The following is a 16,017-nucleotide window of genomic DNA, read 5'->3' as shown; positions in this document are numbered from 1 at the left end:
TGAGCCTGTCTTCCACAAGCATGCTTCCTAGAGTGACCTTGGTGTCTCCAGACTGATTTCCTACAGGATAGTCGATCGCTGTGTCTGCTAGAAGTCAGAAGTTTCGGAAGGAAGAGTTTGACATGCAGTTTCTAAAAGTTGTTCGAAACAGTGTTTGTTTTTTTTTTCAGTGTTTGTCATAGGGCTAGCACATCCCTGTGGGGAACCTCACTTGTCAGCTAGGGGTCAGGGTGACCTGGGGTAGCATGATTTTCTTTGGCTGATAACTGGCAGGTGTTTCAGCAGCCTTGACCCCTGCCTGTCCCTTTGGCTAACTGTGGGTAAGGAGAGGAGAGACATCTGAAAACTTTTCAAATCTTCAAAGTTCTGAGAGCTAACTTCCAGCTTGTAGGAAAAGATAGGCAAATGCTGTGTTGTAGACAGTGTGGGGTGGCTGGAATAGTAACGGCATGGGGAGGAAACAGTGGCCCTGACCCACGTCCTTCATGCCATGCCTAGGTACCTGCCACAGGGCAGGCCACCACAGTGAAAGATCGCTCATGAAAATGTGGGTCGTGTGATCCACCCACCAGGCTGTGAGTCCCAACTGGAGAAGCAGTGTACCCAGCATCTGCCACAGTGCCCTTGTTCCTCCTCGGGTGTCTTTGGACTCCCTGACCACGGAACTCTTTGACCTGTGGAAGCTGGTGGCTTCATCCCCCCAGAGTCTCAGACAGCCACATTTTCTTTACCAAGATAAACTGTCACATCTGCCCAGTGACCTTCATGAGACATCCTACATTAGGACAGACATTTAAAAACCAACCATACAAAAGCCATTTCCCCACCCCACATCCACTACATTTATGAGTGTGTGTGTGTGTGTGTGTGTAAATACCTGTGTTTAACTCTGCAAACCGAAACAGAATTTAACCTTCAGCAGATACGTCTGTGAGTTGGACTGAAGTGAGATTAATTGATTCATACTAGGGTCAACCCACCCAGCAGGTGGGGATCCCTAGTGTTTGAGGAGGCCTTTGTGAGCCATCTCCTGAGCAGCTAAGTAGCCTCCCTATTTGAATGGGACTGTGAGCGTCTCTGCTTTCTTAGGGCAATGTCCTGCCCTGTTTTGTCCTTCTGTCATTGAGTCTCTCCTTGGGCAAGCTTCTGCTGCTTAAAGTCCTAACTGACTATGAAGTGTACTGTGCCCCCGCACCCCCTCACTTCTCAGAACCTGGGGGAGTGGTGGATACAGGAGTCTGTCCTCACCAAGCTCTCACTCTGCACAGAGTGTGGGCACTAGGCAGCCCGGGCAGCATACTGGATGATCTGGGTTAGCCAGGCAGCTTCCTTTCTCTTCCAGGGACAGTGTCAGGGCTGCCATCACTCTTCATGGTGTCTTGTCTCCTGGAGTTCCTTCAGATGTTGTTGGCACCCCCGACTTCAGGGCCTCCCCTGACCATCTGTCTTTCTAGAACATGTTCTTTACAAGGTTACTTCTAGGCCTGTCTTCCTCCAACAGCAGCCATTTGTTAGCCCAGCTGTAGGCCTGTGGGGATTCAGAGGTGGTAAGTGCTGTGCTTAGTCTATGAGTACCAGTCACTCTGTAGACTTGGAGGCATTACATGCTGGAGGGTTGAGTAAAAAGGGGAAGGGAGACTGCTACATAGTCTCTGGGGTGGCCATTGGGGCAACTGTGTCCTGTACTCATCAGACAGTCAAGAAGTGCAGTGTTTGTCAAACAGAACAGGGAAGCTGCCATCATTTTGCCTGGCTGGTAAATACGCCATGAGCTCAGCCAGGGTAACTGAGAACTTAGATAAAATGTGTGTCTAGAGGGGCTTCTGATCATCTTACCATACAAGTGCTGTGGGTAGAATCCCCTCTCCACAGGCCACACTGCAGTAAATGCAGTGTCTCTGCAAGTTTTATCCCTGGACTAGGGTAGTATGAGGGCCCTTTCTCATTGTTTTGAGGTTTAAGCATCTCCCTCTTGCAGGAAGAACCTCACCTACGTCTTAGCTTCTCTTGGGCTCCATGTTGGGGTTTCTCCCAGAGCACACGGGTATCAGGTGAACTCATAGGTGCTGGAACCTAGATTCCTAGAGGAGACCACCCACTAGGAACCTCATGCTCTTACCTGAGTGCCTTATGATCTCTGCAGCCCCCAGAACACATCTGTACTCTTGGGCTGAGGGTCAGCCACCAACCCGATTGTAGCTCTCTCCCTGCCCTTGTGGGGTACACACAGGTGTCCTGCTCTGCCCCTACCTAGGCTTAGGCACAGGGTGAGGTTGAGGTGGTAGCTGACGGTTGGCTGAGAGTGCAGGGGTGGGCACCATCCTGTAGCTCTTGGGGCTACATGGTGGAGATTAGTCCTGCCAGGTAATATCGTCGTTGTTACCTCATCCCTGACTTGGTCAAGCAAGGAAAAGGGTGATTTCAGAAAATTCTAATCCGCTTCTAATTAGGTTTTCACCTGTACCCACACAGAAGCTTCTTTCTCCTGTTCCTCCCTAATTATTTTTATAGTCTTAGGGAAAACCTCTTCCTCCATTTATAACTCCACAGAGTTTAAAAAGCTATCCTGTTTCTTTTATCTGGGGGGAGGTCTAACCTCCCATTCCTAAAGTGACTTATTGTGGCCTCTGACACTGAGCCAAAGTTGTTGTAATCTGTTAAAACCCATTTCATCTGGAAATAATGCTGCTTTGAATAGCCACAGGGAGCTATGCACATGTGTGGTGTGGATAGCCATTTTTTCATGAGTTATGAGGTCAGGGGATTTCAGTGGGATATTGTCCACACTCCAAGTTTATGGACATGTACCAACGGTCCCTGTGCCCAAGGCTTTTAGGCAAAGCTGCATCCCCTGGAGTGGGATTCCTCCTGGGGCACTATCATTGTGTTTAGTTGACCCCAAACCCCTTTGGATACATACTTTGTCAGAATCCTTGGTAGCCCTGGCTTAGACTCCTGGCAGTTACCAGCTAACACAAGGTGATGGTAGCTACTCTGTCCTGTTGGGGTAATGGAGAGAGATAGTCTGTTGGATATTTAGCCTTCTGTGGGTGTTCAGCTGCTTTTCCCCCAGGCCTTCTCCTCTGTCTTGCTATCCCTTTTCAGTATACCACCTTTTGTTCAGGAAGGAGATACCTTCAAAGCTTCCTTTTCCTTCCTAGGTTGTTGGGGGAACCAGAAGATTCCTTTTGTGAGCCTGTGGCATCCTAGGTGCCTCATTGGACTTGTAGTGTCATTCAGTACACTAGCTGGTGTCTGTTTGGGGTAATAGTTGAACAGTATTTCATCATGTCCTCTCAGGATGTGCACAGAAGCATAAACAGCAGCCTCCCGAGGCACTGGACCCCAGGTGGGTATGAAGGTGTGGGCACACACTGGCTCCACTTACAGTGATTTGGGGCTGACACCCTTCCTTCTTCCTCTCATCCGCGGGAGCTGCCAAGTGCTCCAGTGGAGAGTTAATCTCTGCAGAGACCTGGGAGCTGGGCTGAAGCTCAGCTCAGCCTTTCCCTACTTGTTTTCTGTTTATCTTTGTAGGATCTGATAAGTGCTATTAATCTTATCCCTTCCCACACCATGCTCAGTCCTCAACTGTAGCACGAATCTTAAAAGGTCTTATTAATAAAAACAATCCCTGAGCCAGGTTTTGGGGTGAATGTTGAAAGATCAGAGAAACAGAACAAGCCACATCTAACCTCACCTTGCCAACTTCTCAGCTGATCTTGTTTCCTCAGACTGAAAGCCTCTGAGTCCTCATCTGAATGGATCTCAGATGAGCTGCTGCTAAAACCTGAAAGCTTAAAAAGCCTCTAGTTCCTTGTCCTCATGCCTTATATATCTTTCTGCTTCCTGCCATCACTTCCTGGGATTAAAGGCGTGTGCCACCATGCCTTGCTGTTTCCAGCTTGGCCTTGAATTTACAAAGATCAAGATGGATCTCTGCCTCCGGAATGCTAGGGTTAAAGGTGTGTGCTACCACTGCTTAACCTTTCTGTTTAATATAGTGGCTGTTCTGTTCTCTAACATCCAGATAAGTTTATTGGGGTGCACAATATATCAACCCCACACACACAGACTGAGATGTGTCCTCTGAGCCTTGGTGCTGACCTAAAACTCTGTCTGCTTCTGTGAGATGGAGACTTTGGGTCCAGTGTTCCCTGGGTGGTGCTTCTCTTGTCTGCCTGGGTTACAGCTCACAGAATGGCTGCTGACAGGATAGGGCTTCTCTGCATGTTTCTTGGGTTCAGGTGAGAATCTCCATCCCAGAAAGGACCAAGCCACTCTCCCAGTGCAGTGGACATGGCCTCTGCCCTCCCTGGGAAAGGGGAGAAAGGCTCATACCCTAGGTGGAAACCACTGTGGACATGTGTCAAAATAACAATTAAAGGATTATTTCACAATGAAGAAAAGTCATATCCATGGTGGAATGAGATGATCAATGCAATACTAAGATAAAATATTAGTAAATATGTAAGTACACACAGCTGTATACTAAATAACACATAGTTCACATAATCATCAAGACCACTTTACCACAAGTAACTGTTTCCTCAGACTTGTTTCCCAGTATAGCTTGTGTTCTGACATCTTTGCTTTTTCTAAGATGACTTGGTCCAAAGTGTTGGTCTCCTATTTTGTGAAGAGGGCTCAGGACACCTGATGCCTGTTTCAGGTCTCAGTGTCATTCTTCTCATTCTTATGACGATTTGGGACACATTACACCTGCCCCAGTTCTCGTAGTCCACAGTAACTACTCACTGAATACCACTATGTATATGTGGGTGGGGATGGGGTGCCAAGGGAACATAGACTTCCATGGGCTTCCACTTCTATCTCATTGGCTCCTGGCTTTCTGCATAGAAAGGCTCTGTGTCTTTTGTTAGATCTCACAGGTTTTCAAAATGAATGCTGTTATATTTGAAGTTTTAAAAAAGATCTACTTTTATTACTTTTGTGTGTGCGTGGTGTGCATGTACAGATGTCCCCTGGAGCTGGATTTACATGGGATTGTGGGTTCTTTGGAAAAAAAGTGTGTACTCTTAACTGCTGAGCCATCTCTCCAGAGCCATCTTTGGTATCTTACAATTCTTTTATTGTTCGTTGCTGTATGTAGGAACACAGTAGATTTTTGTATATTGTTGACCTTCTATATTTACTAATTAATTCTGGTCCTGATGATTCTTCTTGATTCTCTACATGCCAAGTCAGGTGATGATCATTTTGTTTTTCATTCTTTTTCTTGAATTTAGCATTGGCTAGGTGTAGTTCCAAGAGTAGCCTAGAGGACATTCTCATTTTGCTCTGGTTGAGGTGGGATGAGGAATGAGAGGTACTTCTTCCATTGTGTTTTTGCTGACTAAGATGCCTGCTACAGATCTTTGTTTACTCTGGGGTGTGGTGGGAGTGAGGGAGAGAGACAGAGAGAGACAGAGAGAGAGAGAGAGAGACAGAGAGAGAGAGAGAGAGAGAGAGAGAGAGAGAGAGAGAGAGAGAGAGAGAGAGGGAGAGAGAGAGGAGAGAGAGAGGAGAGAGAGAGAGCCGTGTGCATTTGAATGCCAGTGGAAGTTGGTAGGTGTCTTACATTACCACTCTGCTCTTTTTACCTTGAGATGTGGTCTCTCATTAAACCTGGATTGGTAGCCAGTAAGCCCAGAGATGCTCCTGCCTCCACCCCCACAGCATTGAGTTTACAGGCACATGCAGCCACATATGTTTGCCTCCCTCACCAAACCTTGGGGGTGGAAATTTGATCCCAGGTCCTTGTGATTGTACAGCAAGAACTCTAAACCCAAGCCACCTTCCCAGTCCCCTTTGTTTGATTTTGGGGAGTACCCTTATTAATCAGGGTTGTGGGATTCTGTTCCAAAATTTCTATGAGACCTTTGCCTGTCCATGTTGAATCTTACCAATAAATGCTTTTTCTGGTTCTTTGCTGAGATGATGTAAAATTTCTTACTTGTTAATGTGGTAATTTATACTGATTGGTGGTTTTTTTAGAAGTACACCAAACTATTATTTACTGACTTTCTTCAGCTCAGGGGTTTCAGTCATTACAAATGGAGCTGCCTTGGCCTGGGGGTTGGGGGTACAGGGATATAGATGTCTACGGATTTTTTTTCAGGCTGAAAGAGTCCTGTTCCTTCCTCACTCATTCTAGTCCCTAGATTTCTACTCATGAAATGTGTGTAAGAGAGGGTCAGAGTGCTGAAAGTTCTGGAGAGTTCTCTGGGAGCTCTGTGTGGGATCTCAGTGGAAATATGCCCCACATGCCAGGCTCACCCCAGGCCTCCACCTGCTGCTGTAATCCCTACTTAGCTAATTTACCAGTACCTTTACAGATAGGTTTGTCTAGCTTCCGAATGTTTTCTGTGATAAGTCACTTTACCCCATTCTTACGTTTTTAAGTTTAGTCATCAAATTGTGGTATTTTTGTCAAGACCAGAAATTCCTTTGCATTTATTAGAGACAACAGAGAATAGCATGAGATGTTCAGGAGCGCATAAGACAGTTACTGGGAATGAAAGTAAAGTCAGACTAATTGTTGAGGTTATTAGAATGGTTGGTCTGTTATTCACATGAAAAATTGCTTGGGTGGATTTACTTGAAGATATTTAAGTTATGTGTATGTTTGTGCTATATCTGGGTATGTGCACGTGAATGCAGGCGTCCATGGATACTAGAAGAAGTCATTGGATCCCCTGGAATTGCTACTGTAGGCAGTTGTGAGCAGTCTGCTGCATGCTGGGAATTGAACCCTGGTTCTGTGCAGAGCATTACAGAGCTCTGAGCCATCTTTACAGTCCTGTGAATGGGTGTTTTTGAGTTTTAGTAGCAGGTGTATGTGAGAGTACGTACTTCCTTTGAGGACCATCTGACAGCACACAGGTGGTTCTCCTTGGCCTCATCCGTGGGGACACTTGGACTAGTGACTGTGACTGTGCTTTTCTGTGCTTTGTAGGAGTGGAGTGTATATCATGTCTTTGTGTTTTGAGGTCCAGCTGTTGCCAGGTGTTCTTGGTGGAGCAGAGACTTGGAATTTGAATGTATTTAAAGTCAGAAGAAACTTAATTGGTTTTCTTTTCCTATATAATTTGTTTCCCCTTATATAGTATCCTGATTTGTCCACCTACCCACCTACTCACTTACCTGTCCACTCTGTGCTTCTGAAAGTCATTACCCCAGCCTCATGGGTACAAAGGTCACCCCCCCCCACACACACACACACATACACGTAGAGAGCTCTCTCCCCATCTGTAGACAGAGGTAGAAAAGTATTTACTAGTGGAGTAACTTTGGGAGGTTGGTGTTGACAGATAGTCCCTCCTTGCCAGAGTTAGAGAATTTGGCTGGATAGCTGGGCAGTGTTAGACAGCATGGTGCTGAGCTAGAGACCCACTGGTCACATTCAGCTTTCCTTTTTAAAATGTGTTCTTCTGAATGGATTTTCCTGCAAATGAATTTATGAAAAGTAATCTTAATTTCCTTCCAAACTTTTAACAAAGGACCACCCCACCCCCCAATACACACACCCACCTAAACCTCCACAAAAGAGATTCTGGGATCTGTTCTTGGGTTTATTTCTTTTCCTCAGTAAGAGAAAAGCCATGGGATTCATTTGCTTTCTGCTCTTTTGAAGGGCTGCTTGGTGTGTTCAGCTCTCTGAAAATCTGCTCTCCACTCTTAACGAGCAGCTGGAACTCAGTTGAGTCTCAGCACAAACTACAAAGCAGTGGCAGTGGCAGTGCAAAACAGATGCTGTTTGCATTCAAATAAAAGACAAACATAATATTTGCATTAATACAAAATTATTTGCATAGAGTGGTTTATCCTTACCCCAAAGCTAGTTACTTTTAACTAAGCAATCTTTTGCTGATTATTTTTCACAAAGGGTTGCTTTTGCATAAGTGTGGCTGATTTCAAAGAAAGGTTCTCGGACATGCAAATGTGGTGTCAAGTGGCTTGTGTTGAGAAGAGCCCATGTGCATCCGTGATTGCTGTCACTCCAGCTCTGGGTAGCTTCTGTTTCCAAGCAGGGTTAATGAGCGGTGTCTTACTTAGAGTAGCACTAGACTGTCTCTGCAGAGTTTTGCAGTCACTTGCCTACTCTTCATCGAAAGCAGCAGCCACAGTGGGCAGTCGGTGTCTCTCCCCTCTGTTTTCAGGGACAGCTGCACTTTGTGTGATTCATTCAAGAATAAAAACACTGGCTCCGAGGAAGAACGATGGGCTCTTAGAAGTGAAGCACAGCCAGCTTCAACCTTCGAAAATGCACTGATTTGGGTTTTCTAGTATTGGGGAATTTGTATTTATATAAGAAGCTAGCAAGGTGTTTCAAACAATTATTTTAGTGCACATGCACGCTATACTGGGAAATAAGTCTGAGGAAACAGTTACTTGTGGTAAAAGTGGTCTTGGTGATTATGTGAACTGTGTGTTATTTAGTACACAACTGTGTGTACTTACATGTTTACTAATATTTTATCTTAGCATTGCATTGATCATCTCACTCCACCATGGATATGACTTTTCTTCATTGTGAAATAATCCTTTAGTTGTTATTTTGACACATGATTTCTGAATGGCAAACAAATATTTTTAGTTTCATTTATGTTATGTATATAATTGTTCTGCCTCTCTGTATATATGTGTGTTGTGTATATACCCGATTCCTGTGGAGGCCAGAAGATGGCATCAGATGCCCTGGAACTGGAGGTACAGGTGGTTTTGAGCCACTATGTGAATGCTGGGAACTGAACCTGGGTCCTTTGCAATTGCAGCAAGTGTTTCTGACTCCTGAGCCATCTTCTCAGCCCCCAGCAAACAATTTTTGTTTGTCTGAAAGTGTCTTTTCCCCGACTCCCTGGTTTTTGCATGAAAGTTTAGCTGGGTACAGAAATGTAGTTAGCTACACCTTTTAGCAATTTGAGGGTGCTTCTTTATCTTTTATTCCTTTTTCCTTCTTCTTCTACTGCAATTAGAAAGTAGTTTTCAGTCCAGTTATCCTTTTTATCGCCTACCTCCAAACAGTCAGTTAATACGTTGTTCTCAGATAGAGGAAATATTAGATACTATCACTTGGTCTTAGCCAAAAGACCGAGCATGAGCCCTGTTTTCCTTTCTTCATGGGTAGCCTGCCGTACTACCTTGGTGCCATATGGACATCTTCCCATGCTGATGTTTAGATCTTTTGCTGCAAAACTTCTAGATGCTGGTTTGTACTTGTTTATACTACTTACAAATCTAAAGTTTCTGAATTCTAGATTTTTACATTATTGAATATTATGTTTGTGTTTTTACTTTAGTAATTCACACTAGTTCTGTATTGACTGTCTCACTCTTTTATTCATTACTCATTCATTCCTTTTCCTTGTTCATTTATTTTTGTGCTACATTCCAGTTGTCTATGTCTATAGTCTTGTTCTCTATTTTTCTCTTTGACTATATCTAATCTATCAATTCTAGAAAATTTCTCTTGTATTTTGTTTAAAAATTTGCTTTAAAAGCTCCTTAAAAGAAAAAAACCTAGCTGGGCGGTGGTGGCATAAGCTTTTAATCCCAGCACTAGGGAGGCAGAGACAGGCAGATGTCTGTGAACTGGAGGCCAGCATAGTCTACAGAGTGAGTTCCAGCACAGCCAGGGCAGTTAAACAGAGAAAACCTGCCTCCAAAACCAAACCAAACCTAATTTCTCTTTTTTTTTCTGGGTTCCTTTTTTTTCATTATAACTATTATTCTTTTTTTTTAAATTATCTATCTATCTATCTATCTATCTATCTATCTATCTATCTATCTATCTATCTATCTATCTATCTATCGTGCATTGGTATTTTGCCTGTGTGTGTGTCTGTGTGAGGTTGCCAGATCCTCTGGAACTGGAGTTACTGACAGTTGTGAGCTGCTATGTAGGTGTTGGGAATTGAGCCTGGATCTTCTAGAAGATCAGCCAGTGCTCTTAACTGCTGAGCCATTTCTCTAGCCCCCCTATAATTATTATTCTTTAACTCTTATTATTTAAAACTATTATTAGATTTACATACTTTATTTTATGTGTTTTGCCTTCATGTATGTGTGTGCACCAAGTGTGTGCTTGGTACCCATGAGATCAGAAAACGGCATCAGATCTCCTGGGAATGGAGTTAAAGATGGTTGTGAACCAACATGTGGGTACTGAAAAACCAAACCTGGGTCCTCTGTAAGAGCAAAAAGTGTACTTAATTGCCATCTCTCCAGCCCCTTTAACTTTTATTAAGTATATGATATGAATATACATTTATTGAAAATAGATTCTTTTCTCACATAATATATCCTGATTATGATTTTTCCCTCCTTATACTCCTTCTGGTTCCTCCCCATCTCCCTCCTGTGTGAATCCTATGTGGATCCACTCCCTTTCTGTATCTCATTAGAAAAGAACAGGCTTCTAAAGGATAATAATAAAAGATAACAAAATAAAATATAATAAGATAAAACAAAAACTATCACCTTGAAATTTGTCAAGAAAAACAGAAGGAAGAGAACTGAAGAGAAGGCACAAGAATCAGAGACCCACTTGTGTGGACACTCAGGAATCCCATAAAAAACACTAAACTGGAAGTCATAATATTTATACAGAGGACCTGATACAGAACTATGCAGGCCCTATGCATGCTGCTTCAGTCTCTGAGTTCATGTGAACTTTGAGCATACTAATTTAGAGCAATAATTCTCAACCTGTGGGTCATGACCCCTTTGGGGTCCAATGATCCTTTCACAGGGGTTGCATATCAGATATCTTGTATATTAGATCTTTACATTACAATTGATAACAGTAGCAAAATTACAGTTATGAAGTAGCAACAGAAATAATTCTATGGCTGGGGTCCCCACACCATGAGGAACTGTATTAAAGGGCTGCAGCGTTAGGAAGGCTGAGAACCACTTGTTTTCTTGCCGTACTCCATCAACTCTGGCTCTTAGATTTTTTTTTTCTACTTCCTCTTCAGTGGGGTTCCCTGAGCCCTGAGAAGAGGGGTGTGATGGAGACTTCCTTTTAGTACTGAGTATTCCAAGTTGTCTCTGTCTGTCTTTATCTCTCTGTGTCTATGTCTCTCTCTGTGTCTGGGTCTCTGCCTGCCTGCCTGCCTATCTGTTTCTTTCTCTCCCTCTCTCTTTCCTCTCTGTCTCTTTCACTCTGTCAGTTTCTCTCTCTGTCTGTCTTTCTTTCCGTGTATATCTGGCTATTGGATCTCTGTATTTGTTCCCATCATCTACAGGAGGAAGCTTCTTTCACTATGGCTGAACAAGGCACTGCCTGATCTATGACTATAGCAGAATATCATTAGGATTCATTTTATCACTACATTTTGTTTTTAAAGGCCAGTGGTATTTAGTTTTATCCATGGTCCCTGGGCTCTCTGTTCTCTGGTTCTTGGTCACTCAAAGCAGTGTTGGGTTCCATCTCATGGAGTGGCCTTAAGTCAGTTCATTCATTGGTTGTTACTCCCACAAGGCTTATGCCACCATTGCCCTAGCATATGTTGCAGGTAGATAAATACAATTTATAAAGAAGTGTAAATATTATTTTATTTAGTAACTTCTCTAAAATATAAATACTTAATTAAAATTCATGTTTTATAGTCTCTTATGTTTCCTTACAGTATTTATAGCTATATTACAGTTTATTTTTCTGTTTTGTTGCCTTCATTAATTTTTAGGTTGTGGGCTGTCACCATCATTTATAATTTTAAATTTTCATTGGAAGAACTCATCTATAGTAGGACATTGCTCTCTGATGAGCCATTGTTCTCTGTTTTCATGGGACTCTTAGGTTTCCCAGGTTCTGGACAAGTTTTACTTTAACTCCTGTACCTGGGGTTCCAGAACTACACAAATAACGATCTAGGAGGCCACCCCTAACATGAACACTTGCTTGGGGGTCCCAACCTTCTGCAGAGTTTTTTTTTTTTTTCCCCCCCCTTCCTCTCTTAGTATCCCCTTCTGTTTCCCTGGCCTGGTTGAGAGAGTTCTTTAGGGCAGTCCATGAGAGTTCTGTCCTTGCCTAAAATCTCTTTTCCAGCTTTCCAGAGTCACTTGCATGGCCCACTAGGTGGAACATGTAGCCTTCTAGGTAAGCATTTTTATCCTTGAACTACACTGTAGCCATTGAGTCATGGTTTGGAAACCAGTGGCCAGGGTCCTCCTATACTGCACTGCCAAAACCTTGATACCATCCTCTGCAGTTGTCATGTGGAACCTGCAGGCGAAATCACATTCTGTCTGTGACATTAGTGTAGTTCATAGCCAGCAGCAAATTGCTTCTCCTGGTGCTAGCTCTATCTTTAGAAGATTAAAATAGAACACAATACAATGAAATCACTGTATTTTTAGAAGCTGAATTTTGGTTGTCTAAAAAGGAATAATGTTATACCTTAGTTAGGCCCAGCATGGAGAAGTTACGTGAGTCCATCCATACTGTGCATAGTGGAAATGTGTCAGTTGCTACAGCTTACAGACTCGGGCAGACTGCCTTTGTTGGGGTGAGTCATGTGCTATGGGATTCTTGATTTAAACAGCCAGGATGTAATTATCTTGAATGCACCCGGTACAGTGGGAGAGCATTGGTTAAGAGTCCAGAAAGCAAATAGAAGTGTGTGGAGATGGAGGCAAGACGGAAGTCCCTGTGTGGTCATGGCCTTTAGCAGTGTCTGGTAGGATGGAAACTATACACACTTTGCCTAACATGTTGGTAATCATGGTGACATTTGCATGCTATGATTGTGTGTCCTTCCTTTTAAATATAATTAGTTTTGAAAAATTTTAAAAGATAGAATTAAATCACTGTGCTCTGCACTGTTAGCACAAAAATTGAGGCAAGTTTTATGACATTTTAAAAGTTGACTGTGTATTACAACCTCCTCTTTCCACTCTGTATTACTCCCCCTCCCCCTCAGGAAAACTCTTCAGATACAGGAGGTCTAGAGGGGCTGGCAGTGCTGAGGGCCAGGTGCTTGCCCTGGAGTCCATCCGGTCCTATTGGCTACCTAAGCTGATAAAGTCCAGATGAATCCTGAGCTTCACAGTAGGGTCCAAACAGACCTAGGTAAGAGTCCTGTTTCCAGGACCTCCATTTGATTTGAACATCTCTCCTAGAATAATTTACTAGATTGGGTTTCCAGTCCCTACTTTGGGTCTTCATCCACAGGGTTTGCTGTAGTGTAAAGCCAGTCTTAGCTTACTAGAAATCATCTTTCCGGTCAGAGCAGAGAAACTGGGCAGACCCTGCTGGCTTCCAGGAAGAAAGCTCTTTTCTAGTTGTTTCCCATGGGAGGAGCGTCAAGTGTCAGCAGCACTGTTGATAGCACACGTAGAGTTTATAAGACACTCTTAGATGGATGGCCTGTAATGGAAACAGTGGTATGGGTCAGCACACCCTATTTCTGTACCAAAGTGAGCTGGTGGAAGCTCAGCCAGTGATGGCCTGTAAGCAGCAGAACAGTAATGGGGACTGCAGCCACCTGAGCCAGCAGGGGAAGGCAGTATCCTCGGACTCTCTGCAACCTCCAGTCTGCCATTCATTGTTGCTCCCTGATGTTTTCAGCATGGTGGCCTGAGGTCTTGGGTAGCATCCTCTCCTGGAGACCTGAGTTTGGGGACAGAATGATGGAATGGCTTGGATGGTGCTTGGATGGTTTCTCCAAGGCCCCAGTCCTGGAGGGCAGGCTCTACCTTGGTCTGCTCCTGATAGTGATGGTCAGAGCTGTGAAATTAAAGCAGGCATTTCATTTAGTATGAGGATGCCTCTCAACTTTCATGGGAACAGAGAACAGCCTGACTTGCTGCCAGAGCCATTATGGAGACACTGGTCTAAGAGATAGTGCAGGCCAAGGTCTCACCTTCCAGACAAGAGCAACACACCAAGACAGTGGCCCTGTACTTAATTAAGTCCTGTCTCAGTCAGCACAAACCACGGTGAGGCAAACAAGAAAACTAAAATAAAGCAGCCAACTCCATTGTGGGTTTCACTGCACGTTCATTCTTACACAAGCCTGGGTGGGATGTGTAGACTGTAGATTGCAGTATGCCACTGCCTCTTCCTTTTGCAACTCGGATGCACTATTTCAGAAGCCAGAGCTTAGCCCAGGATGGGGAGGTGCTTGCACTTGTTTAGAGCAGCTGTGTGCTGTTGCAGCACACAGGCCAGTGGACCTAGAACTGACACATGCTCAGCAGAGCGAGGAAAGCCAAAACCCACCATGCGGTTTTAGGGATCGTGAGACTGGAACCCTTGAACGAATCCTACACATTGTGGTTTTGTTTTTCTGAGAAAATCTAATGACCCAAGCAGATTAGAGGTATTGGTTCTTCAAAGTGCTGGACAGGTCTCCAAGAGTCAGCAGATGCTGCCATTCATGTTCTTCACCCTGCAGGCTTGATGCCCTCGCCAGGCCTCTGCCTCCTGTACCTCTAAAAGTGGCATGACCTGACCAAGCTGCATAAAGGCTACCAGATAGTCCTAAGGGTTTGCCTTTCAAAGTAGGGCCCCAGAGAGTGCCCCTCCAGCTCCTTGGTGACTGTGCTGCTCCCAGCCCTGGGGCTCTGGAAGAGCCCCCACACCCTCTTTCCCATGCCCACTTTACTCTTTAGTCCTGTGGCTCTAGTTTATCTCCTTCAAGGCATCTGAAGTGAGCCCCGTGATCCTCCTCATGGCTCTTGTCCCACTGTGCTCTTCTACACATACAGTGTAGTGTTCTATCTTCTATCTGTGGCTTCCTCCTCCTGTAGGGCACTTTCTGGTGCCCTTTACATGACTCTTTCTCGCATGTCCTTCAAATACCTGCTTAGAGGCCATACAAGCTCACATGGGTCCCTCACATGCTCTTGTCTAAAACGCCAATGGCTCAGTCTCCAGCACTGATACCACACTGTTTACTAGACCTTTTGGCTGTTGGGAGTTTGGGGAGCCAGGACTTGGTATTCCCCAAAGGGTATTCTTCAAATCCTGCCAGCTGCTCAGCAGCCAGCCAGGGAAACACACTGTGAGTGCATTCATGGACAAGTGATGCCATGTCCCTGCGCTAGTGTCCTATGTGCAGACCAGTGGGCTGAACGCTGCATGGGAGGCTGGTCTGCAGCCTGCTCAGTGCAGGCTTTTTCTCCTCAGTTAATCTGGGACAAGGGCAGTAACTGTCCTTGTTCCTGGTGAGGACTAAGCTCAGGTGCAGGAAGCTCTTAGACAGTGCCTGACCAGTGAAAGCAGGAGCCTCTGTCAGGCTCCCCATTCAGGACGGAGGCTCAGCACTGGGAAGATCCTGTAAGATCAGTCTAGAAAAAGAAAATGCAGTTCAGTGAATTGAAGCAAATACTGTTTCACAGAATTCCAGGGGAGGAAGTCTTTGAACCGGAGTGGCCTTAGTGGAGGGGAAAGTGCTCCTTGACCCATTGGGACCCGTGTGGCCAGCCCACCCCTCGGGCACTTGCTGCCACCCCCTCTGTGCTAGCCCTCCTCTTTCCTTCTGGCATCTAAGGCAGACCAGTCTTTCTGAAAGGCATGTTCAGTAAGAAAGCTAAGAACACCGCAGGGCAGGCACAACGCAGGGAAGATGGGTAAAATGCTCGGCACTGTCTGGCCACAGGCTGAGCTGCCTCTGACTTCCTCTAATGGCTGGTTAGAGTGTATTGTTGTGGATTAGTGACTCATCCCTCTGAGCTGCTTGTTAACATCTACCTATTTTCTAGCTTCCTGTCACTTGACCACAGACACCTTTAGCTAATTCGTGATGTTCAGTGATGTAGAAAGTGTTTTGGAGGTAGGTTCCCCGTAAAGGAGTTTTGGTTGCTGACTCATACTTTGCAGGGAGTCTTGCACTCCCATCAGATGCTTTGGCATTCGAAGGGTGGAGCACCTTAGGGAGGAGCTAGCCTAGACTCTGGCTGAACTCAGATCATGGGCCTCCCTCTTTGTAAGTCAACTTAACTCCTCATATCAGCCGATCTTGGTCAGCTCAACAGACAAGGAAGTCCAGCTGGAGGCTGGTTCTG

The 16,017-nt window shown here is 44.8% G+C and overlaps 1 protein-coding gene across 31 annotated transcripts in view; it reads left to right on the top strand.

The window, feature by feature from the left end:
* The window catches only part of Hdac4 (histone deacetylase 4), a 262,371-nt gene that overhangs the window by 101,554 nt on the left and 144,800 nt on the right, over positions 1-16,017 (top strand). Inside the window, exon 1 of one of the 31 annotated variants that reach the window (XM_076549601.1) lies at positions 1,665-3,349. The exons of the other annotated variants lie outside the window; for them this stretch is intronic. Within the exon in view, the coding sequence (XP_076405716.1) occupies positions 3,289-3,349 (61 nt within the window). The 5' untranslated portion in view covers positions 1,665-3,288. Of the gene's footprint in view, positions 1-1,664; positions 3,350-16,017 lie in introns of those variants that run through there. 31 annotated transcript variants of the gene reach the window in all.

This window comes from Peromyscus maniculatus, chromosome 13, assembly GCF_049852395.1.
Source record: "Peromyscus maniculatus bairdii isolate BWxNUB_F1_BW_parent chromosome 13, HU_Pman_BW_mat_3.1, whole genome shotgun sequence".
NCBI lineage: Eukaryota > Metazoa > Chordata > Mammalia > Rodentia > Cricetidae > Peromyscus > Peromyscus maniculatus.
Note: the sequence above shows the minus strand (reverse complement) of the source record. Positions and strands in the feature narration are given on the sequence as shown.